The 23,375-nt window shown below is 36.3% G+C and overlaps 2 protein-coding genes across 4 annotated transcripts; one reads left to right on the plus strand and one right to left on the minus strand.

Annotated features, from left to right (window-relative positions):
* The first annotated feature begins 970 nt into the window (after nt 1–970).
* mon1bb (MON1 secretory trafficking family member Bb) lies at nt 971–9,419 on the plus strand. Its single transcript, XM_027165435.2, has 5 exons — nt 971–1,028; nt 1,383–1,983; nt 2,374–3,166; nt 4,220–4,367; nt 7,185–9,419. Exons 1-5 carry the CDS (start codon nt 978–980, stop codon nt 7,350–7,352), a joined length of 1,761 nt encoding a protein of 586 aa, XP_027021236.1. The 5' UTR covers nt 971–977; the 3' UTR covers nt 7,353–9,419.
* A 12-nt stretch (nt 9,420–9,431) lies between these two features.
* brpf3a (bromodomain and PHD finger containing, 3a) lies at nt 9,432–21,565 on the minus strand. Of its 3 annotated transcripts, none has more exons than XM_047807316.1 (14): nt 21,519–21,565; nt 21,225–21,313; nt 18,473–19,969; nt 18,180–18,333; nt 17,882–18,013; nt 17,058–17,186; nt 16,319–16,628; nt 13,980–14,255; nt 13,060–13,545; nt 12,756–12,837; nt 12,586–12,674; nt 12,434–12,501; nt 12,200–12,354; nt 9,432–11,597 (listed from the first exon to the last, which is right to left on the minus strand). In XM_047807316.1, exons 3-14 carry the CDS (start codon nt 19,951–19,953, stop codon nt 11,414–11,416), a joined length of 3,546 nt encoding a protein of 1,181 aa, XP_047663272.1. In that variant the 5' UTR covers nt 19,954–19,969; nt 21,225–21,313; nt 21,519–21,565; the 3' UTR covers nt 9,432–11,413. The 3 variants fall into 3 exon arrangements, with proteins under 3 accessions (XP_047663272.1, XP_047663270.1, XP_027021226.2); XM_047807314.1 differs by having other exon boundaries at nt 21,399–21,540; XM_027165425.2 differs by lacking the exon at nt 21,519–21,565 and having other exon boundaries at nt 13,060–13,479; nt 21,225–21,506.
* Between the last annotated feature and the right edge of the window lie 1,810 nt (nt 21,566–23,375).

Genomic DNA, 23,375 nt, shown 5'->3' on the forward strand with positions numbered 1-23,375 from the left:
TATATACTATATTTCCCTATATGCCATATATCTTTTATTTTATCTTATATTGAATATTTTTTTATTTAATTATTTATGGGGTTTTTTTTTACCTTGATGTTAATTCCATATTTAAAATGTTTCTATAATTCTAGCTGACTCTATTTTGTATATAATGGACAGTTGTATCTAGGATTTTACTACACAATGTACTATGTGTGATTTTGTGTGTGACAAATAAAATTAGAATTTTACTTTTTTTTTTAAATAAAATATAACTGCCCTTTAAAAACAGCCGAAAGGTTAAAATGATTGCATACAGAACATTTGACACTAGGAGAGGTGAAATGTATAATTATGAAAATAATGACAATTTAATGTTGATTGATGATTTAATAAGCATTAACAAAAAGTTTATTATCATTAAAAAATAATAATTTTTTTATTGCTTAAATAACAAATGATAACAAAATTCAATGCCATATTGTTAAAATTTTAAAATAGTAACATAGTAACAAACATAGTAACAACATAAAGGAAACACACACACACACACACACACACACACATATATATAGATATATATATATATATATATATATATATATATATATATATATATATAAATATTATATGAATATTAAATATATATAATATATTAAATATTTATAAATTAAATTGTATTTGTTATACACACACACACACACACACACACACACACACACACACACACACACACACATATATATGTGTATATATATGTGTGTGTGTGTGTGTGTGTGTATAACAAATACAATTTAATTTATATATATTTAATATATATATATATATATATATATATATATATATATATGTGTGTGTGTATAACAAATACAATTTAATTTATAAATATTTAATTTAATTTATATGATAAAATGGAAAATATTTGCTTTCTTTTATCACGTATAAAGAAAGGGAACAGACATCGTGAACACGGAAATAACTATAACGTTGTGCGCATGCGCAGTGAGAAGGGGGGCAGGACCAACTTTTCAACGAAAACATCACCGGTACGACTTCTTAATGAAAGATTATTTTGTTTAGATACCAAAAAAAAAAATCCTATCCTGGTACATTCGGCCATTATATCTCCTTATCTAGACAGTATGTTGAGTAAACTAATTGACCTGAGAAATTTAAGTCTCTGGATGCTAGGCTAGGTAGCAGTTAGCATGTAGCTACATTGCTAACTAGTTAGCCTGTAAATCTATTTCATTTCTTCATTTATTTGTCAGTAAAATGTTTATAGATTGATGGGTTCGGGTGGATTCTCAGTCTTCACTCGTTTTCCTAACCGATTAACGTTTGTTTAAGTAATATTTCTCCTTCGTTTTCTCACTTTCTGTTATGTTGACATAAATAAGTGGGATCCGATTATGAATATTAATGAGATGGAAACCATGGACACACCTGTTGTCACATCATTACCTCAGAGGGATGAAAATGAAATGCAAACTGAACATATTATAGACAGTATCACAGAGGTGGAAGATCTCATTACTCTCCCAAGAATAGATAGAAGTAAAGAGACAAAGCTGATAGACAAACTGTCAGAAAACAGTTCGAACCCTGATGATCTCCATGTGGACATGCAAAAAGAAGAGGATGTTGTGTTTGATGGATCAGAAACTGTCAATGCTTTGGAGGATAACAGCCATGAAGATCCGGGTGAATTTGTTGTGACCGTGTTAGCTCGAGGAAATCTAGAAGATCAGGACGTGGGCAAGAGAATTTCTCCCCCTATCTTAGAAACTCCCCTAGAGGCTTCTACTCACTGGGACGAGGATGTGACTGCAGAGACCTGGAGACAGCACAGGAAGCATGTGTTTGTTCTGAGTGAGGCTGGGAAGCCCATCTACTCCCGCTATGGCAGTGAAGAAGCCCTGTCCTCCACCATGGGTGTCATGATGGCTCTGGTGTCCTTCATTCAGAGTGGGGACAATGTCATTCGTTCTGTTTACTCAGGTATTGATCTTCTACACGGCGTGAAATTAGTAAATGCAACAATCATAAATGAAAGCAATATATATAAAACAAATAAAGTATTCAATATTTATACATTATCATGTAAAACCTTTGAGGTGATTTGCATGTAACAGTTATAGCAGTCCTTTTTTATGCCATCGTCATTTGCAAAATAATGCCAGACTTCCCCATATGTTGAACAAACTTGGTCACATATTGAACATATGTTTTATAATACTTATAAATCGAATAATGTCGTATTTGTATAGCAGATTCAGTGGTTTCAAATATCAGATCTTTGCCTTCCCATCATATGTGGGACAGCAGGTGAATGTTTCATAGTTCTTAATTACAGTTTTAACCTTTCTATGTGACAATTTTGTGCTGTAGATGAGCATACAGTGGTCTTCATGCAGCAGGGGCCTCTGGTGCTTGTCTCTGTCTCTAGCACCCGTCAGTCTGAGCAGCAGCTACGCAATGAACTGCTTTATGTCTATAACCAGATTGTGAGCATGCTCACCCAAGCCAGCATCACCCGCATCTTTGAGCACAAGAAGAACTATGACTTGCGACGCTTGCTAGCTGGCTCAGAGAAGATCCTAGATGGTTTATTAAACCTGGTTGACTTTGACCCTAGTTTCTTGCTCTCAGCTGTGCATTGTCTACCTATCGCCTCTTCATTCAGGGACTCTCTTAGCCAGATACTTCAGAAAGCCATCACTCCCAACCTAGTATTCTCTATCCTCATTGCTAAGAACCAACTGCTGACCATTGCGCAGGAGAAGATGGTGATTGAGGATGCAAAGCTGGACCCTGCTGACCTTCACCTGCTGCTGAACCTTATTGGTGCCTCATCCGCATTCCAGTCTGGTGAGATCTGGACCCCAATCTGCCTCCCCAGCTTTAATCCTGACTGTTATTTTTACGCCTACATATCTTACCTGGACCAACCTGAGTGCACTGTGTGCCTGCTGCTGCTTTCCACAGACAATGAGGCATTTTATGAAGTGTCAGCATGCAAGAGAAAGATTGAGGAAGCCATGCAGGCCCAAAATGCTCTGACCTCCATTGCCAAAGCTCAGTCCTACAGCGTTAGTCAGGTGGGAGTGTCTGATCTTCGGCATTTTATGTACAAGCCTTTTGATGTTCCAGACAACCACCATCAGCTGACACAGTTCACCAGGTAAAAGTCAAGTAAAATTATAAAAAGAAACTGCTAATTATTCTTTTTCTTAAATGACACTTAATTTATCTGGGTCTGAATGAATAACTCGTTTCAATGTATTATAATGAGTTATCATAGAAGCTAAAGTGAGTATGGAAAAGCATCCTTTCTGACCAGGTTGCTGTTATATTTTTCACTTGGATGTTATGTTACACTGAGTAAATACAGCTGGATAAATCTAAAATTGTGGCCATCTTCATTTCGGGCTGCAAAGCAACAAAGTTGGATTGTTTTAAAGGGGGTTGACCCACTGTATTTTCAGTAATTTGTGCTGACCAGCTTTCTCTCATCTTTCTAAACTATTTTTCAGTGTTCTTATTGGCATTAGAAGTGTTGCACTTACTGAGGTGTTATGTAAAAATTCAGTATATGGCAAAAAGTTTGTGGACAACTGACTGTGACACACATGGGTTTGCTTCAACCGTGGCAAATCATGTCTTCAAGATCAGCTCTTTATGCACAGGGCATTGTTATGCTGGAATTTCCTTTAGACCCCTTAGCGTGAAGGGAAATTGTAATGCAACATACAATCATACAAGGATATCCCTTACAATTGTATCAGATGTTTGAACAAGGCTCACAAACTAGGTGTGCTGGTCAAGTGTTCACAGAATTTGTACAAACAATATAATAATAATAATAAGAAGAAGAAGAAGAAGAAGAAACAATTCTTTATTATTAGTAAATTATAAAATAATAAATTATTTTTTATTATTATATATAAATTATAGCTAGTGTGCTCCTATACACTGCTTTCTTGTTCTTGGGATTATACCTTTTAGCTGCTTTGGAATGTGTCGAGCCATAATCACATACAATTTGTACATTTCTGCCATTAGTGACGTCTCACAAGATTAGATTTATCCAGGCTGTACTATGCCTGTTTATGGTTGAAATGATAATTGCACATATTCTATAATGCTAATGCCAGATTTTTGCCACTATTTGCCATGGTTTGCCATGCATATCCTGTACACGTGGATCACATTTCTGTTTTCTTGTGGTTCTTAGCCCAGAGTTGGAAGCTCCTTACGATAGTGAGGAGGAGAAGATGAGGCTGCTGGACCTTTACAGAGAAATGCATGGCCGGATACACAACTCCTCACGCCCTCTTAAACTCATCTACCATGTGGGGTTGCGAGAAACCCTGCTGGCTTGGGTATGATGAACATATTGGTCTATTCTCCTTTAGAGTCTCATGTAGTCTCATGTTGTTTTGCCTTTTGGTTTTTACTACACATCTCCGGTGAATTCATGAAACAGAAACTGTGGATTCATTTTCTATAACAGCAGCACTGACAGTTTAGAATAATGAACAATTGAGGGTGGGGTGGTGTGCTGCATGGGAGATTAGCCGTCATCAAAATATCTCAGAGCCAGTCATTATGTACGTTTGCCTCCAAAAGTATTATAACTACGAGGCCAATTATATAGTTTTTGCAATACACTGAAGGCATTGATCGATTGAACGATTATAAAATAATTGAATTTCAGCTTTCATTTCCTGATATTTGTATTCAGATATGTTACTTGCCACATCTGTTGGCACACCACCTGATTTCAAAGTGAACCAAAGTAATGTAAATTGCTTGCAATAACTGCATCCAGCAAGCAACCCAGAGAGAGAGACATCACCAAACTATTTTATTGCATTATTAACTTATGCTTTTCTATGCTTGTACTGCAGCTTCAGATTTGGGGAGTTCAGTCTCCTCTTCAGGGGTTGAAAGGCATGCTCAATTTTGTTAGTCGAGTTTGCTGATTTACTTGGATACTCTAAAACCTTCCACTTTTTCCCTTGATGAAGTCCTTTGTGTGGGCAGTGTGTTTTGGCTCACTGTTTCACTGCATGATGTTCATCCATGCATGTTTCAGCATGTTTCTGTAAACTCCTCAATTCATTCTCCTGCTACCATCATGAGTTACATTGCTTCTGTAACAGGCTCAATCAATCTTAAATAACAGTCATGCAAGCCCAAGCCAGAAAGCTTCCTGTGACATGAGCACTTATATTATGGATCATGATCAGACCCTTTATTTCTTTACATTTTAACCTTTCTCTTTATAATAGATACCAGCACTGTGGAGGTTGTTTGTGATCTCACTGGCTGTTGTGTTTGTATTTTTCTACATAGCCCTTACAAAGTTTGTCATCAACTGCTCCTGTATTCCTTGACCAACCGGTTTAATGCCCGTTTTTTTTTTTAGAACAGCAGCGATCTATTTGTTTTTCAGAACATTCAAAATTGCTGTATTGGCTATTTACAATGCTTGTGCAATGGCTGTGTTTGATTTTCCCTATTGTCTCAGGCTCAAAAGGCTTATCTCCCTGGTCTAGCTCTCTGGACTTTACGTTGATTTACACTGACAATCTTATAACAATGGCACCTGAAAAAATGTAGGAAATATTAGGAAGCAAGTGAACAGACAGTTCTTGAAGTTGTGTTGCAAGTTGGAAAATAGGTGTAAGGATATGAGTGACTTTGAAAAGGACCAAAATGTGTTGGCTAGATGACTGGGTCAGAGCATATCCTAAACAGCAGGTCTTGTGGAGTGTTCCTCATTTGATGGGCGCACAAGGCTAATTGGTGCGGGTCAGGAGCAAGGCTAGTCTATCTTGTCTGTTCCCACAGAAAAGCTACTTTATCACAATCTGCTGAAAAAATTAATGTTGGCTATGAGAGAAAGGTCAGAACACACAGTGCATCACAGCTTGCTGCATATGGGCAATTGAAGAAGGCCTGGTCTGTTGAACCACTTGGAGTGGCTCATCACTTACTTGGAGAAGAGATGGCACTAGGATGTATTATGGGAAGAAGGCTAGCCAGCAGATGCAGTGTGATGCACGGTAATGTTCTGCTGGGAGACCTGGGCATTCATTTTACGTTAACATGTGTAACAGCAAACATTAATATACATCAGTTTCACCTGTAGGTGGCTCCGGTACTCCCTAATGACTTTCTTTCATAAGGATGATTATTGATCCCACAAGTTGATCCCCAGTAGCATGTCTTGAGAAAGAGGAAAAAAGAATGGATGCTGAGGGAACTACTGCTATAACAGGAGTGAGAGGAACTAACAGGAACTGTTTTTGACCATTCCATAACATTAAATGCAAGGCAAGGCAAGTTTATAACACATTTCATACACAGTATAACACATTTCATACACAGAGGTCATTCAAAGTGCTTTATTTTTATATATATATATATATATATATATATATAATATATATATATATATGTAAAAATAGGAGACGCACAATAAAATCATAATAAAACAAAGAACAATTACAGAAAAATGTGATTTTAATAAAAACAGTTTAAAATATGTTAAAAAGGATAAAACAGGCATAAAAGTGATTTGGATAAAAAGTGCAGTCAGTGTGAAGCAGCACAGTGTTCATTCAGTAAATGCAGAGTTAAAAGTGTCTACTGTTGAAGCACATCTGATCTCTTTTGGAAGCTGATTCCAGCTATAGGTGGCATAATAACTAAATGCTGACGCACCTTGTTTTGAGCGAACCCTTGGTATCTCTAACTGACCTGATCCTAATGATCTGAGTAGTCTGCTTGGTTTATATTCAATTAGAATATCTGTAATGTATTTCGGTCCTAAGCCATGAAGTGATTTTATAAACGAGTAACAATACTTTAAAATCTATTCTAAATGTAACTGGAAGCCAGTGTACGGACCTGAGCACTACGTACCTATAAATGGACAATTTATTAATAAATAAATAAATAATCATCCTTGTTGTACAAAAGGAATAAAATGCTTTGCAATTGGCTGTTATAGGAAAATAATCCACTTCAGGGTGGTAAGTAATTCCTCTTCACAGTCTGCTGTGTCTTATTCTTTACCTATGATTCTAATAGTTATTTTTCTGTAATCGACTAAGATCACTTTCAGCATAATACTTTTGTTGATAAATGTAAACCGATTAAGTGAGTGATTTTAATTTTTTTCATTGCAGGTCACAACCAAATTTGAGCTGTATACTTGCTTTAGCCCTCTTGTAACGAAGGCCTGTGCTATTAATGCTATTACAAAACTTCTGCGGTGGGTGAAGAAGGAGGAAGACCGTCTCTTTATACGATATCCCCCAAAGTACTCAACCACACCCAATGCAAGCAAAAGCTGAGTGGTGCTCAATATGCTAATAACAACATCCTCGGTGTTAGAACTGACACTAAGAACTCCGATGGATATGGAGCATGCTGCACACTATATTCTGCACAATACCTCAGCAGCACTGGAGTTTTACTTTATTCATTTTGTCCTAACTTAATGTCTTTGAATAATGAAAAACACATTTATTGTATTTTGTACATAAATGATCATGCATCAAATAACCGAGGCACTAGTTTCCATATTATGCCTATTTCAAATGCTGATGTCCCTTTATTAGCACAGGGGATGATAAAAACATTGTTTCCCGATTAACATCATCTTAATTTGAATATTTAAATAGAGGCAGTGTGTAATTCAAAGATTTGCCCAAACAATATTTATATATATGTTTATATTCTCTTTTCTATGTCAGTGTTCTGTAAAATCGAGCTGTTTGACACTTGGCAAATTCAAAAATAATAATAAAAAAAAGATAATAATTTTTAAATTGACACCAAGAGGGCTTGTGCAATATCAGCATCAACAAATGACAATATTATTGTCCCTATATGATGTTATATTGACACAAAATCTTAAATAATTTGTTTATCACGGAGTATATTATTTATAATACTTCACCTGCCAGCTGTTTTGTAGATAAAAGGAAATGGGCTTTAACTTAGGTGTCTAATCAAACAATATACAAATAGGAATGATCCCTTTTTGGCCTGTACTCTTTTGCTCAACATTGAGCTGCATAAACATAGAAAGTATGTAGGCCATCTGGACATTAAAAAATTGGATTACATAGAATTATGTGGTATTGTTGTGAGGTTTCTGTGATTGCCACAGTTCCAAATTTTATAGCTGGTTAAAATATGCCTCCTCTATCATTGTGTTTTTAAGCTAATGCTTCTGAAAGATTAATGTGTTTGTCATACTATAACTTGAAAAATCACAAATATTAAAAAAACTGTTTTGTTTGCTTGGTTTTTTCCAGTCAGGATACCAAGCCAAATAGAATTTTATGGGGTAAATAAATAGATCAAAGTTTCATTTCTGTGCTTGTTGTAGCTTATGTATACGGGTAAAAGGCATTAAAACTTATTTTCTTAGCGCAAGCTTTTTATTTAATTTTTGTGTAACTGCAATGGCCATAAAATGAAGGAGTGAGTTTATATAAAAACTAATGTGATTATTTATTTTGGACATGCAAGACTCTGATATTAGTTTGCTCAGCAACATATGAAAATTTAATTCAAATTACCAGAAAAAAATATATTATTTTAGGCAAAGTTTGATCAGCACATGACATATCCAGCTTCTAAAAATTACATGAAGGTGCTCAGATTAAAATTATTTATTAATAAAGTGACGAGTGATTTATGAGCAGACATCAACTTTGTTCTTCCAATCAAACAAGAAACATGCTATATTAAATTTACATTGTGTAATATTAAAATTATGTAGTGCTTAAAAACTCACTAGGTTTATGAAACAGCTTAAATACTTTTAAAAGTACCATTGCACTCATGTCATACCTTACACTTTTTTTTTTATTTGTCTGTTTTCCCATTATCAAATTACTTACATTTATTTCAGATATTTTTGTAAATGTACTCCTTGAAGACTGCCTTGCAACAAATTTCATTTTCTTGTTAAATTATCTTGTACTGTAAAATTAAGGTATCTGGGTTTTCATTTATTTAATTTTTTATTACGGTATCTAGTCTTAGAATTTGCTGGTGTGTATTATGTCATTGTATCACTTTTTAGTGTGATCTCATTTAACTGGCATGTAAAAACAGTGACATTTGTGTTTTGGTTGTGTTGTGTTTTTTTGGAACAGGAGAAAATCAGAAGATGGTGGTACTCAAGTAAATGTTCAGATACAGTAATATTTCCTTTTTTTTTTCATTGTTTGGTCACATGGCTTGCCACAAAACAATGATTTGACTGTTAAGGATAGCTAAATGAATAATACATTTCAATTTCAAATTTGCATCTTAATACATTTGCTCAAAACCATATAGTGAAGACATTGTGTAACAACATTGTTCAGTTTCCATGAGTTGTGGCATTTTCTTAAAAAAAAACACTTGAGGCAAAATAACAAAAAACAGTGTATTTATTTCCTTTCAGGCTGCTCTGGCACATTGAGCTTATTTTACAAGCTAAATGACACTTTTTGTCTGTTTTACTTTATATACATGATCAATGGACTTACTTACTTTTCTGACTATATGCAATGTTATCTAAATATTATAATGCCTTGCAGAGCATTGTTATATATGTAACATCCTAAATTATTATTAAATAATTGTAACCACACAATATAAATTAAAATGAAATGTACAATTTCTCACAGTACTTAATTTACATTTTAGATTTTAAAAACACAAGAACATCATCTACATACATGCTTTAATATATACAGAAGCAGTGTCTTTCCCAAATTCTGTCTAATCCATGCTTTGAAAAGTTTGAGATTAAAAAGTTCTCACAAATAAAAGTCATAAACAACAAATCTATTAATGTAGTTCAGTTGTCAATATCAAGTATAGGAGGTGAAAAGTAATACATTTGAAAGCATGTTAAAGGTTTTAAACAGACTAGCTCTATAATATTATATATATATATATATATATATATATATATATATATATATATATATATATATATATATACACACACGCACGCACGCACATACAAATATAAACACGGATATCAAATCTTAGAGTGTATACATACATACACACGCAATAAGCCATAACATAAAGGTTATATTAAGATAACAGTCAATCATCAGAGTTGTTGTTTTGAAAGCACAATAAATGTGTGTGTAAATGTAAGGATCTGCCTGACTTTGACTGTCTAAACAACTGCATCAGCACATCTCCAAAACAGCAGATCTTGAGAGGTGTTCCTAGTATGTATGGATAATACCTACAAGGTACAAGAAAGGACAACTAATGATCCAGTTAAAGGATCATGGATCTCAAGGCTCACTGATGAAGATGGACCAATACTAGCCCATGGTCCAACAGAAGAGATACTGTAGCACAAATTGCTGAAAAGGTTTGTGCTGACAATGACAGAAAGGTGTCCAAGACATAGATCACAGCTTGCTGTGTAGCCACTGATTCATCAGCATGTGCATGCTGACACCTGACCACTGCCAAAAGTGCCTACAATGAGCATGAGCAACCATCAATTCAATCCACTATTATTTGTTTATCACTTTTAACAATGGATATTGTCTCAAAGCAGCTTCACAGGAAGGTGGTCTGGTCTGATGAATCACATTTTCATCATGTGAACAGTGGGGGTATACACATTGCCTACCTGCGGTAAGAAATGGCACAAAGATGCACTTTAGGAAGAATGCATGTACCACCTACCTAAACATTGTTGCAGATAAAGTATACCCCTTCATTGTGATGGTATTCCATAATGGCAGTGGGCTTTTTTTCCCAGCTGGATAACGTGCCACACTCTGTGTCTCTGTGCCTCAGTGTATCAGAGTTTTTTGGAGGCAGAAGGTCGACCTATTCAACATGAGGTGGATGGTTTTAATGTTATGGCTTATGGCTGATAAACACACATACACTCATAAATCAGACATACATACACATTTTATATATATATATATATATATATATATATATATATACACACACACACATACATACACTAATCTCTGTTGGCATTTATCTCTTCATTTATCTGCACATTGCATCAATCCACATAAATCAGTTAAAGTTTTGCATTTGTAAAATACAGCATGCTAGTCAGTTAAACATTTTAATCTACTTGCTTTTGATAGGGTCCTTTTTTTTATTCTCTCTCAACAAAAACATGATCCTGGGCTGCATCTAAGCCTAAATGTAACCAGTGACATTCAGTGCAGATATCTGATAATTTAGTTTTACTTTTTTATAGAAGGGTCAGCACATTTTGAATAGCAAGAGAAAACTATAGCCAACTTCTTTTCACAGCATATAAGTTATCATGCTGACATGTAAAATAAAAGATCTCACTTTCGACCACTACACAACAGTCTTTTTGAGTTGTATCTCACTGTGAAGTGATTTAAATGAAAGAGGGTGGCCTGAAGTTCACGTTTTCATGCACATGGCTGAGGTGCCTCATTGCTCGCTCATATGCCGTGTGTACAGACTTCCGCACGTTTGGCTTTTTGCCTTCCATCAGGTGACGTTTATCCACAGTGTCATCGATTCCCATTGGATGGAGTTTGCCCATTGGTAGCCACTGCCTGTTGGGTAATAGTGGGAGAACCATTAAGGTTAAATACAATTTACCTGTTCTGAGGACCTGAAGCCTTTTCTATGCAAACTAATTAAAACCAAACTTAGCAATTAAAAAAATTACCGACAAACATAATGAATCAGTATGAAAGAGACTTCACACAGTTTGGTTACAATAACAGTGGTTGTCTGTTGTTGTTCATTCAGTCATCTTTAGTGTGAAAACATGGAGTGGCATGAGCGATGATCTTCGCAAGCTGTGTGGAACTCAACTCAACTTTTGGCTCAGGTAAAAGTTATTAGTCAACAACACCAGAGTGAAACGAAATAAAATATAGGTTTGAAATGAGGAAACATGGTGTTTGTTAGGAGACCTCACCCACAGTTATTTACTTATGTTTTCTTTCGATTTCATTAATTTCTTCAGTCACTCTTGCACATTTAACAGGAAAAAATACCAAAAACCAAAGATTTACCAAAACTTGAGCGCACAAGTTTGCATATGAGAACAATTTCACATCTACTCCAGGTTTCATAAATCATGATGCTTGTATGTCACTTTTACATCTGATCATACAAAACTTTATAGCCTAGGTGTTGCTTTGCTTACCAAGTTCTTTTTGTGTCGAAAAACAGGACGAGGAACAGCTTGTCTTCAGTCTCCACCTGTATGCGCTCACCTAGTTTCAGCACATCTTGAGGTGGTACTGGGATTACAATGCCGTTTGGAAGTATTCCTTCTTTAGGCATGTCAGGATCTATCGTCTGCAAAAAAAACCCAGCATGATTAGAACAAGTGGCTGATTTAACTCAATAAAAGAATGACTGTAACAGAAAAATGTACCATTGCAGGATATGATGGATAGCCCCTGCATTTAGCCCAAACCAAGCTGAGCGGCTCCAGGTTTGTCACTGTTTGGGAATGATTAGATACTATATAAAATTATCATTATTCCAAATGTGTGGAAAAAAGATGTACTTCATGTTGGTATCTACCTGAATCAGACTTCTGTGTGTTCTGTCCCGCTCCTGCTGGGACCTTGTTTAAAGATGGTTTGCACTGACTGAGTCTGGGAGGTGAAGAACTATTTATGGAAAAAGTAATAAAAAAAGAGTGAATATTTTCACTGTATCTTGCCTGCACATTAACTGTAAGTGTTCCTTACCTGATGTTGTCCTGATAAGAAGTAGAGCAGCTCTCGGACTCTGGAACACTATTGTTCTGGTTTTTAAGACCTTTTGTCAAGCCTGAAATTTAAATAGTGAAAAATAGACAAGTTATATAATAAATAATAATAGCTTTTAGTCAAACAACATACACACACATATATAGTACTTTTAAAGTATATTGTACTTGTTGTGTGTGTGTGTGTGTGTGTGTGTGTGTGTGTGTGTGCGTGTGTGTGTAAACAACTATAATAACAATTTAAAAAAAAAGTAAAAAACAGAAGCAGAAGAATTTTTGCATACCATTCTCTTTGGAAGTGGATTTTGAGGTTGGTGTTGTGCAAAGCAGGCTTGTCTGAGACCTATGATCTGGCAGTTGTTCACTTAGTTGGTCAGCACTGACTGTGTTCTGAAGTGAAAACAGCTTGCTTTTGGCCAGTTTGTCTCCATTTTTAGCTTTCTTGAATAGTATGGATGTGCGGCGGCCTACACCCAACTTGGGCAAAAAAGGTGAACCATCTAGAGAGGATATGGCCAGAGTGCGTCGTTCCTTCAGATGAAGTTTATCATCTACTTCTGTATGGGCAGGAGCCTTAGTGTGATTTTTTGCCTTGCCTCTACCTCTCCCCCGGCCTCTGCTTCCTTGCTGTTCATAAAACTGACCCTGGGTGGTCATTCCTCCTGTTTCCAGGCAGAAGACTGAAGCATTTGGTGGGGCATCGCCTGGTAAAGGAGAGGAGGTGAGACATGTGGACTCTTGAGTTTTTTGATATGTAGAATTTCTGGACTCTGAATCAGAAAACAAAAACAAACAGACAAAAAACAGGCAAATGCTGGCTATTTGAAAGGTCTGATCTAAAAAGTAAGGCAAGGACAAATAACATGTAACATGTTAACTAGTTTGACTCCAGGTAACATTTCAAAATATAAAAAAAAAAATTTAAAAAAATTTTTTTTTTAGATTTAACCTCCTATGACCTGGTGTCCACATACGTGGACATCACATTGCATCTAAAATGCAAGGCCAAACCAAAGCTCAGGTCTTAGGAGGTTAAAGCAATATTTGCTTATTAGCAAAATACAAGACTAAAACTAAAGAGGAGACATTTATGACCCAATCTGTAAATCAAGTAAGGCATTATGGTTTCATCACCTTATTTTGGGAAGGAAATATAAATGTAAAATTTATGGAAAATTGGAAGATTTTAAATGGTATGGAGCACCTGGAATTGATGCTGCATATTTAATATTTCCGTTCCACCCTTCCTCCTCATGCTTGTCTTCATTTTTTATGTTACCACCAAGCAGTCGTGAAGTGCGCCGCTGGTTGCGGAGCTTGTGCCGAATACTGTTTATTTCCCTTCGCAGCAATCGCAGCTGTTTTGTGCGTCCTCCGCTGGCACACATGGATGTCACCATGTCCAGCTTTTCAAGCAGATGCTTCAGCTGGTCCTTTGGAGACATGTGGAATCTGTTTCTAGGATCCAGAAGCACATCCACTATATAGAGAAATTACAGAAAGAAAGAAAAAACTAATGGTCAGAAATATTTGCTAGTGCTGAGTGAGATTTAGAAACATTTTTATTGTTAAAATGAATTTTTTTTTTAATAGCTTACACAGTAGTTTAACTCATTACCCTTACATATCCTTCCATAGAAACCATGCTTTTAATAGGCTCTGCCCTATTTAGAGGCAAATAAAATGCAGATAAAATGTCTACACATCACTGTTAATATTTTTTGTGATGTAAAAAATGAAAGATAAACCATGTAAGATATTTTTCCTATTTTTTTTTTTTTTCACAAAAGAAAGCATGGCAGAAAGTTTTGTTTACCATCAGTGATATTACTGAACTTGAAGACCTTACTTCTATACAAAATTCATAAAAGAAATCCACTTTTATATACAGAGCCACTCCTCCACATAGCTAAAGCAGAGCGTTGCACAGGTCAGCAAATCTCTGCTGGGGCTCTAAGAAGAAGCATTTAATTCATTTTAAAATATGAAATTATACATTTATTGTACAGATTATTTTTAATCATTATCAAAAGATAGTTTTGAAATTGTACAGGCAATGCAATATAAAGGACCCCATTGTGACTTGCAGCAGCAGCACTATCTAATTTAGTTTTATACTTTGGTAGTGTGTCCAGCAAACTTTTCTGATCTTTCAAAAAATGTAAAAAACTCAAAAACTATAAACACACAATTCACAGTTTGTGACATTGCACATACAGTGGGAGCAGAATCCATTATATTAGCACAGTAAACAGATCCAAAACAGCAGGCAAAATCACAGTTGGTAACAACAGACAAGAGTCCAAAAATCCAATAAGACAATCAGTGATCTAACTGTACACAAAAGTAAACCAAACAACAGTAAATCCAGACAACAGAACAATGGTGATGGACAGCAAGGCAATGGAAATAGAACAATGGTATAGTAGTAGGAACCAACATTTTTATGACAGTTCCCTTGTTTAGACACACTACATGGCACATCACAATTTGTCTCCACCTGTGCTGCTATAACCACCATTACTCTTCTGGAATGGTTTTCCACTAAATTTTGGAATAATGCTGGGAAAATTTCAGATTTAGTCAAAAGAATATAAGTGAGGTCATGCACCCATGTTGGGCCTTTATGGAGCTTGCTTTTTCAGTACTGGAACCGATTTGGGCTCGGCTGAAACTCCAGTTAAGGGAAAATGACATATTAAAGTTACAACATAAATTGACATTCTAGAAATTGTGAGGTTTTCAACTTTGTGGCCAACACACCCATGTGATCAGTTCAGGTGTTCACTTTTTACATGGCATCTGGAGACTTTTCATGAACTTGATACACCACCTGGATTTAACTAAGCTAATAGGTAAGAGCCTTCCACTGGATAAATACTACAGTGATTGATATATTTCAGCTGGCAACAAGTTATGTAACCCTAAATGATGCAGTGAGTAGCATCTAATTTTTTTATACATGTCGAAAGATATGCCAAAATACTTTGTTTCTGATGGGTCAAATTTCAACATATATAAATAGAACAGTTAAGGAGTAGAGTTGCACAATTAATCATTCAAAAAAATCGCAATCTTGGTTCAACTAACCACAAGATCTTAATCCTACTTTTCTATGATTCGCCCAATTGTATTTTCAACAAAAATAGCAGACCATAACTGATTTTGAGTGAAACAAGAGGAGAGGGGTTTAGCTTTCCTCTGGAGTGTAACTTATGACAAAAATTGGCTTAAGAACTGTCCAACACATTATTATAACATGGAGAGACAGTAGTGAACCATCATCTTTGAGGAAGACATGGTTGAAAAAAAGAACACAAACTTTTGTTGAAATCGAATCAGAAAAAACAACAGGAGAACTCATGTTGTCCCTGTTTAATAATGAAAGGCTCATAAATAATCATTAGGCTCAAATTGTGAAAGAGTGGTTCAGGGAGCATGAGACATCATATTTACACATGGATTTTCCCACCATACAGTGCAGACCTTAACCCAATTGAGAAGCTTTAAAAGGTGCTGGAGAAGACTTTACATCCTACTTACCCTTGCCCCAGCAGGACTGGTTGGAATTCACTTTGCTGGCATCTGGAAGATGCATCCCTGTGGAAAGGTCGAAGCCTATTCTGAGAGCCTGGCGTTGGGCATGTCGCAAGATGGCACCACCCACCTCCTTGAGCTGCATGGCACTTTTGTGGAACACTGTGTCACTGGAATTGTACCGCAGGCAGTTTGACACCATTAAGTTGAAGTCAGCTTCCAGATCTGCCACAGAGCAATACTTATGTGCTTCCAGCTTCTCACGCATGGTGGAGAAGTCCATGGGCTCAGAAACAAACTCCAGATAATCTGGAACCTATGTAACAGAAAGAAGCAGCCAGAAAAATTGTTCACTTTATTTTTTAACAGCCTGTTGGCCAGCAGCCAGTTGCACCATTTGAACAAAAGTTGGTCTTTTGGGCCTTTCTTTTAACATAAGTCGTAACTACTATCCAAGTTAATAATGTACATCAGAAAGCAGCTTTATAGAAAAGTGAATATATATTTCTCTAATGAGGTGACAGTGGTAAAGACAAACTCCCTGAGACAACATGAAAACAAATTTTTTTTTCAAATTACAAGCATTAGCCAATGCAGCATTTTCCACTATTGAAATGGTGAGACATTCGCACAAACTGGTTTTGGAACATGGGATCTTTAAAGCACCAATATAGGACGATCTTCAGTCACATTTAATGTATGTAGAGCTGTAACTAGCTGCTGTCCTTCCTGCTTTTGTATTTACCTCAGACAAATTGACTGGAGAAATGAAGATGCAAGTGCTGTCTTTCTCTTGCAGTTGCTCCAGAGTAGAGCGCAGCAGAACTAAGGCCGGAGTGAGCTGGAGCTCCAGTGTCACCTGCTGCAGTTTTAACTTTCACATGCAAAAAAGGGGAATATATAAGAACATTTTTCTTAAGCAAAGAAAATCATGACAAGCCATCAATATTTTACCATAAACTTAAAAAAACTTTTTTCATATACACACACACACACACACACACATATATACATATATATATATATATATATATATATATATATATATATATATATATACACACAGTACTGTATATAGTCCATTCATAGTGTACATCATGATATCTTGGACATGATAACATAGAAATACAATATACAAGTTCTAGGTAGGACAAAAATGGTCCCAGACTCCGAATGGAATGTCTAAAATCTCTGAATGTAGCCATTCATTACTTTTTCTTTAACAAGTTTTAAACCCATGACTTCTTTACCCATAGTATGAGAGAGAGAAGAAAAGGATGTAGCAAGTAGAACAGTGAAGGCTATGATTACTTTTTTCCACCCAATCCCCCACAATATGGTAGCAACAGCTGATCCAGTGAAGGTCCCTATTATGTCTCATAATAATTTTTTGTTTGTGTCCAGTACAGGCACAAAAGGGAGATGTTATTAAAAATAAAATAGAAAAACATTTTAAAAAAGCTTAAAAATTAAGATCTATTGGATTCCTTGAAATAGTTGTGTAAACTCAGTGTGTGCTCAGAGACTTTAGTTTCTCTTCTAAGTTAATTAAAAAACATGTATGTACACCTGTTCACGTTTGAGCCTCTCTCTCTTGCGAATTAGTTCGATTAAAAGTCGAGCTTTCTCTAGGTCTTGCCGCTGCTTCTGCCAGTATTTCAGCTCTACCCTCAATGCCTGCACCTTGGAATCTGGCTTGCTCTGCAACAAATCATCACCCAGCATATTACATGTTAACAGGGTAATAAAGACAATATACAGATGCTTATTAAGCATAATAACATGAATATTCAAATGTATTTATAAGATGCTTAATTTTCAAAGTTGGCTGAAACTGAAGATTCAAAAGTTTTAAATGTTCCCAGACCTTTTCAGTCTGCTGAACCTGTAGGTGTGAGTGGAGCTGACGGATGAGTGGAACTCCATTACGGGAATGACGTTTTAGAAGCCAATAATTATGAAGCCTTTGCATGAACTGGTTCTTCCTCTGTACTGGCACGCCTGTGCAAATCTTATTAAGCCTGTAAGATATAGAGCAAATAAAGCATTCATTCCCCTTATACATCTGGTAAAATAAATATTGCTTTCTTTTTGGTACATAGAATGGCATAAAATTTAAATAGGTTGATATACTGTGAGAGGAAATGCAGGTAGTCTTACCTGTAGGATGGGATTTGGGGTACAAGGAATAGAGGCGTTGCCGACTTCCGTGACACACCATCTGCACTCTTTCTTGTCTTCTTTTTTTGCTGTGTAACCAAACCCTTTTTGTTGTCCTGCTGATTTTCCTGAACTGTTGGTCCTAAAGTATATGACCTTTGACCCCTACCTCCTACAAATCCTCCACCTTCTTCACTGTACCCCATTTGTGCTCCAATAGGAGAATGGTTTCCACAGAAGGCAGTCTTCTTCACAGTGACTGTGGTGTGGCTGCTGTCAGTCTCACGCACTGGGTCAATCTTCATGAAGAGCCCAGCTCGTTGAGCACAGGTAACATGAAATGCTCGGTAGCAGTTGGCCTTGTGGCACTGAATGGATGCCCCTCTCCCTCTCTGCTTGCATAGGTAGCAAGTGAGCTTCCATCTTGCAGGGGGAATGTTATTAACACCTTCTACAGGTTCTAGGAATACTGTATTAGCAAAGCAAACTTCAGGTATCCAGATAGCACAAACTACGTGGGCCCAACGGCCATCGCTGGCTTGTTTAAAGGCACCTCCTCTATTTGGGCAAAGGACGCAGTCCACAGGCTGGGAGGGGGACTGCAGACAGCGGCGACATAACCACTGGCCTTCAGGTATGTAGGGTACTCCATAACACTCCTGGTGCACAGCCAAATTGCAGATGTCACAAAACAGGATAACATTGCTGTTAAGGCACTCGTCATCCAGGCACACACAGCAGAAAGCATCCTCATCGATGGGGCTTTGGGACAAGGCTAAGCTACGGGACTCCAGAATGGCTTCCCTTTCCAACCTGTCAATCAATAACTCAAATGTGTCAGGAGAGACTGAGGCATGCCCGTCAGACACACGTTTCTTATTGACAATTTCCAGCCAAGCCATGTCTTCCTCATCCATGTCATACTCTGCCTTCATCTCCAGCTCTTCATGGGACATCTTCATGTAGCGATAGTATGCCACAGGAAGAGGACAAGCCTCTGAAGGCGAGTAGGTGTCCACCCTGTGGACGCTGGGCTTAGGAAGAGGGCTCACTAACTGAGTGTGATGGTTGTGGGTGTATTGTTGGACACTAGAGCGTCTGCCCCTATTACTATGTTTGCTGTCTTTTCTCCTGTTCTTAGGTGAGGAGACTGTCTGGTCCTTCTGAGCATAGCTTGCAATTTGCTCACTGTTCTCCTTATTGCTGTTGCACTCTGCTAGGTCTTGTGCCAGCATCTCATCCTCTGTGATGACTCTGAGTGGGTCAGAAATGTTAATCCGATGAACTCTCCCCTCAAGCTCTACCTCCACCATTTTTTGAGACTGGGCATATGTGAGTGTGTCTCTGGACATTGAGAAATTGAATCTACATGGAGAGGGAGAGCGAAAAAGAATTTGCTGCTCTGTGTGGTTGGAGGAACTGCTCCGTCCTCTGCCTCTTTTGAATGCAATCTGACAACTTTGTCTTCTTAGCTTCTTCATTGTTAAATGTTGATACCTTTAAAAAAAAAAAGCCATAAAAGTGTGATTACTGGTGTAAATCAGCTTACAGAGCAGAGGTCCCATGCCTAGTTCAATCCAATTTCAATTCAAATTATTTTACATGTCTCAAAGAAGCTTTACATAAGTATTGAAACAGAATAAAAATGTTAACGTTTAAAGCTTAACATCAACTTTTGGAAGTCACATAGTTAAAATGAATTTGCCCTAGTCATCATCAAAGAAGAAAAGTGGAGAGCCGTCTTCAGGTTCTTGGGTGCACAACAGCAAAGATATTAACAAACTGACAATTGTTATGACAGCTGAAATGATATTGTTCATTGAGGTCTCCACCCTTTCAACAAACCAGAAACAATTGGAAAGGTGCCTTTGTTATCTAAGTGAAAATGACTGATGGCTAATTATTGTAGCATTCAAAATTACTTCATATAGGTATGAAAAGTTTTTTTTAAAATTACATGTGTATGAACTTTCAAAATTAGCCTGCACTGACTGCAATGTCTTCCTTTGAAGAAAAAAACAAACAAAAGAAAAGAAAAAAATAAGAGATCACCAGATCTCTTTGTGGATTTGATCTGGAAATTCTAATAAATTCTTTATAAAATATCAGACAAATCGTGTGTATTGAAAACCTGGCGTTTTTAAATGAATGTATTGCGTTGAAACAATACTCGTTATATAGATCTAATAAAATGGATTTGTAACTTGGAGGAAAGGGTCAGTGAATTCATCTTTCACCCAAAAGAATGAACGAAAGGTAAAGATTTGAGTAATGAATCGCTACAGAATGGTATTTTAGCCTGAACGGAACGTAATCAGGAAAATAGATCTCGCCGCGGACAAACCAATCAGAATTACACACAGGGCGCACGTGCCTATTTTTGACCAATTGCTAAGCAGATCTGCGCGATTCCTTCCTACCAGGTGACGTAGTTTGGTTGCAGAGCGGCTAAAACACCAATCCTACAACGAGACCGTGGTGAGAGTTAGCCATTTTAACAGCACAATCTGGCCTCCGATAGTTTACATGGATGAAAATGCCTTATTTTTGTGTGTGAATGCAGCATTTATTATTTATTCCGGAAGATCGATAGAAAAACAACAATACAATGATTTGTTATTCGCGTCTGTATAAGATCACTGTTTTACTTTAAAGAAAACAAGCCGCTTTGCCTGCATTTTGTCTCTTGAACGAATCAGAAAAGAAGCTACACGAGCATCGGTCCCTGAAACGGTTAAAGCTGGAAACTTACTATTTATTGATCACTGTGCACAAGGAAAGCTGGTCATATTCAGGCGTCGTCGGTCGTCTGAAGCTTCCTCAAGCCGTTCACCGAGGTTCCTGCAAAACGAACTTCAATGTTATATTTGGACCTTTTGTGCACTACTACATTCTTATTCGTTTCCTTGCATGTTCCAAAACATACACGTGAAATCACAGCTCAGCGCCCGAGCTACAACAAGCGTTGGTTTGTAATTAAATAGACTTGAAAATACGCCCCTTAATAATAATAATACAAAAAAACAGCGCTCCAGTCGAGACTCGCCTTGTGATTGGGTCTGCCAAGACGCTGAATGACGTCACATCTTCCAGTAACCAACGACGTTTGAGCGCGTGCAAATAAATAATCTTTTCTAGAATTTCTTCAAATTCTTGAATCTGAAGAACTTTCATTTTTTAATGATGATAATTCGACATCGACGGTAGTTCTGACTTCTATAAAGTGTATAATTTTCTATATTAAGTTTTCTGTAAAGAAGGAGATTAACATTAATGCTTTATGGCTTCTTAGTGACAAGCTCTTATTTTTTCCCATTATTAACTTAGCAAGGCTGGCCTGGAAACTATAACATATAACAGCTATAATGTAAATGAGAACAGGAATTTGTTTTACTAATGTTCCGTAACATTAAATGCAACTCTAAACGATTAGTGACATGTAAATGGTTTAATACATCTACTGTAACTGGACACTGGCACATGAAACAAAATTTCACTTTGATTTGTCTTATCACACAATCATGCTGTGGATCATTTTTGTATGACAGTTAGGTCAATTCTGCCATATTGTGGAAGTACTGGCTTCAGAAGGTTTAATTAAAATATTGTTCTGGATGAAATTTGCACTGATTGTTTTATTCTTGTGCTTGACCTGTTTGTTTGTTTCAATTAAAATGATGTATTAACATATATAGTTCACTTCTATGCAGGTTTTTTTTGTTCATGGAGTTTTACCCCTGAATAAATTAAAATGACTTAAGCTAGATTTTCACTTAATTTCAGCTGTAAATAAAAGTTTATTTCTTTTATTTCTGCTTTATCATTTTTTGTCCAAACATTTCCTGTTTTCTGTCTTGGATGACATAGTTTGGTTAAATACCAATTGAAAAGCAAGTGAGTTTTAGCCATTTTAACAGCACAGAGACACTATATATAGTTTATATTGATAAGAAAATCATCTGCCGTTCTTGTTATTATATATTACATAAGGGTTCAGGCATACAATTAGCAACAGGGACATTTTGGACACAGCTTTATATTTTAGTTGTTTTTTTGTTATGAAGCTGAAACTGATGGCATTGCTGTGTTGACCAACTGTACACTACACTCACTTAAATAGATTTAGATTTATGATTTAAAGCGTTTGTCGTATGCACCGTAAGGAAACAGGTTTCCCAGTGCAATGAAATTTTTTCTTTGCTGTCCCAAGTGAATGCCTGACAAGTACAAATAAAAAACAATGTCAAAGTAAAATTAAGTAAAAATAAAACACATAAATACAAACACAAAGAAGGTTTAAAAAAAATAAACTATGCATCAGATAGAAATATTTTAATTTATTTATTCATTTATTACAGGGACAATGCATATTAATAAACATTTCTGTCATTATGCCAGAGTTAGCCAGATGGCTATTTTTCACCTGTAGTCCCTAGACAGATGGTAATAGTCACCCTAAAAAAGATAAAAGTAAATAAAAGTACAAATTGAAATAACAATAAAGCTACAGTACATTTAGTAAAAGTACTAAGTTTTGCTATGATGTACATTAGAAACACAAGACACCAGCAATCAAACAAACATCAGACAAATACATCAACACATACACACACAATAAAAAAATATAGACTTTTATCTGTATGTACAAGTGTACAATGTTGACTTAAAATATATATACATTACTTGTGCAATGTATAATGCAATGTATAATGTATATTGTGTAAATATAATGTGCAAAAACATGTTACTGTAATATGTGCAAAAATTGAATACCACTGTAGATGGCAATAGCAGCAGCAGTAAAATTAACAATGTGCAAATTGAATGCAATGTGGGTAATGGTAGAAATGGAATTAAAATTAGCAGTATGCATTAAGATGATATAACAGCAGTAATGTTAACA

The sequence above is a fragment of the Tachysurus fulvidraco genome, chromosome 2 (assembly GCF_022655615.1).
Source record: "Tachysurus fulvidraco isolate hzauxx_2018 chromosome 2, HZAU_PFXX_2.0, whole genome shotgun sequence".
NCBI lineage: Eukaryota > Metazoa > Chordata > Actinopteri > Siluriformes > Bagridae > Tachysurus > Tachysurus fulvidraco.

Excerpts from the sequence above, each read along its gene's own strand:
- mon1bb (XM_027165435.2), top strand. The coding sequence starts at position 978 with ATGCGCAGTGAGAAGGGGGGCAGGACCAACTTTTCAACGAAAACATCA. Across the intron at positions 1,984-2,373 it reads CATTCGTTCTGTTTACTCAG|ATGAGCATACAGTGGTCTTC; the intron begins GTATTGATCTTC and ends TTTGTGCTGTAG. Across the intron at positions 4,368-7,184 it reads GAGAAACCCTGCTGGCTTGG|GTCACAACCAAATTTGAGCT; the intron begins GTATGATGAACA and ends TTTTCATTGCAG.
- brpf3a (XM_047807316.1), bottom strand. The coding sequence starts at position 19,953 with ATGAAGAAGCTAAGAAGACAAAGTTGTCAGATTGCATTCAAAAGAGGC. Across the intron at positions 14,256-16,318 it reads CCAGTCCTGCTGGGGCAAGG|TGGATGTGCTTCTGGATCCT; the intron begins GTAAGTAGGATG and ends TTCTCTATATAG. Across the intron at positions 12,838-13,059 it reads ATCCACTTCCAAAGAGAATG|GCTTGACAAAAGGTCTTAAA; the intron begins GTATGCAAAAAT and ends TTTAAATTTCAG.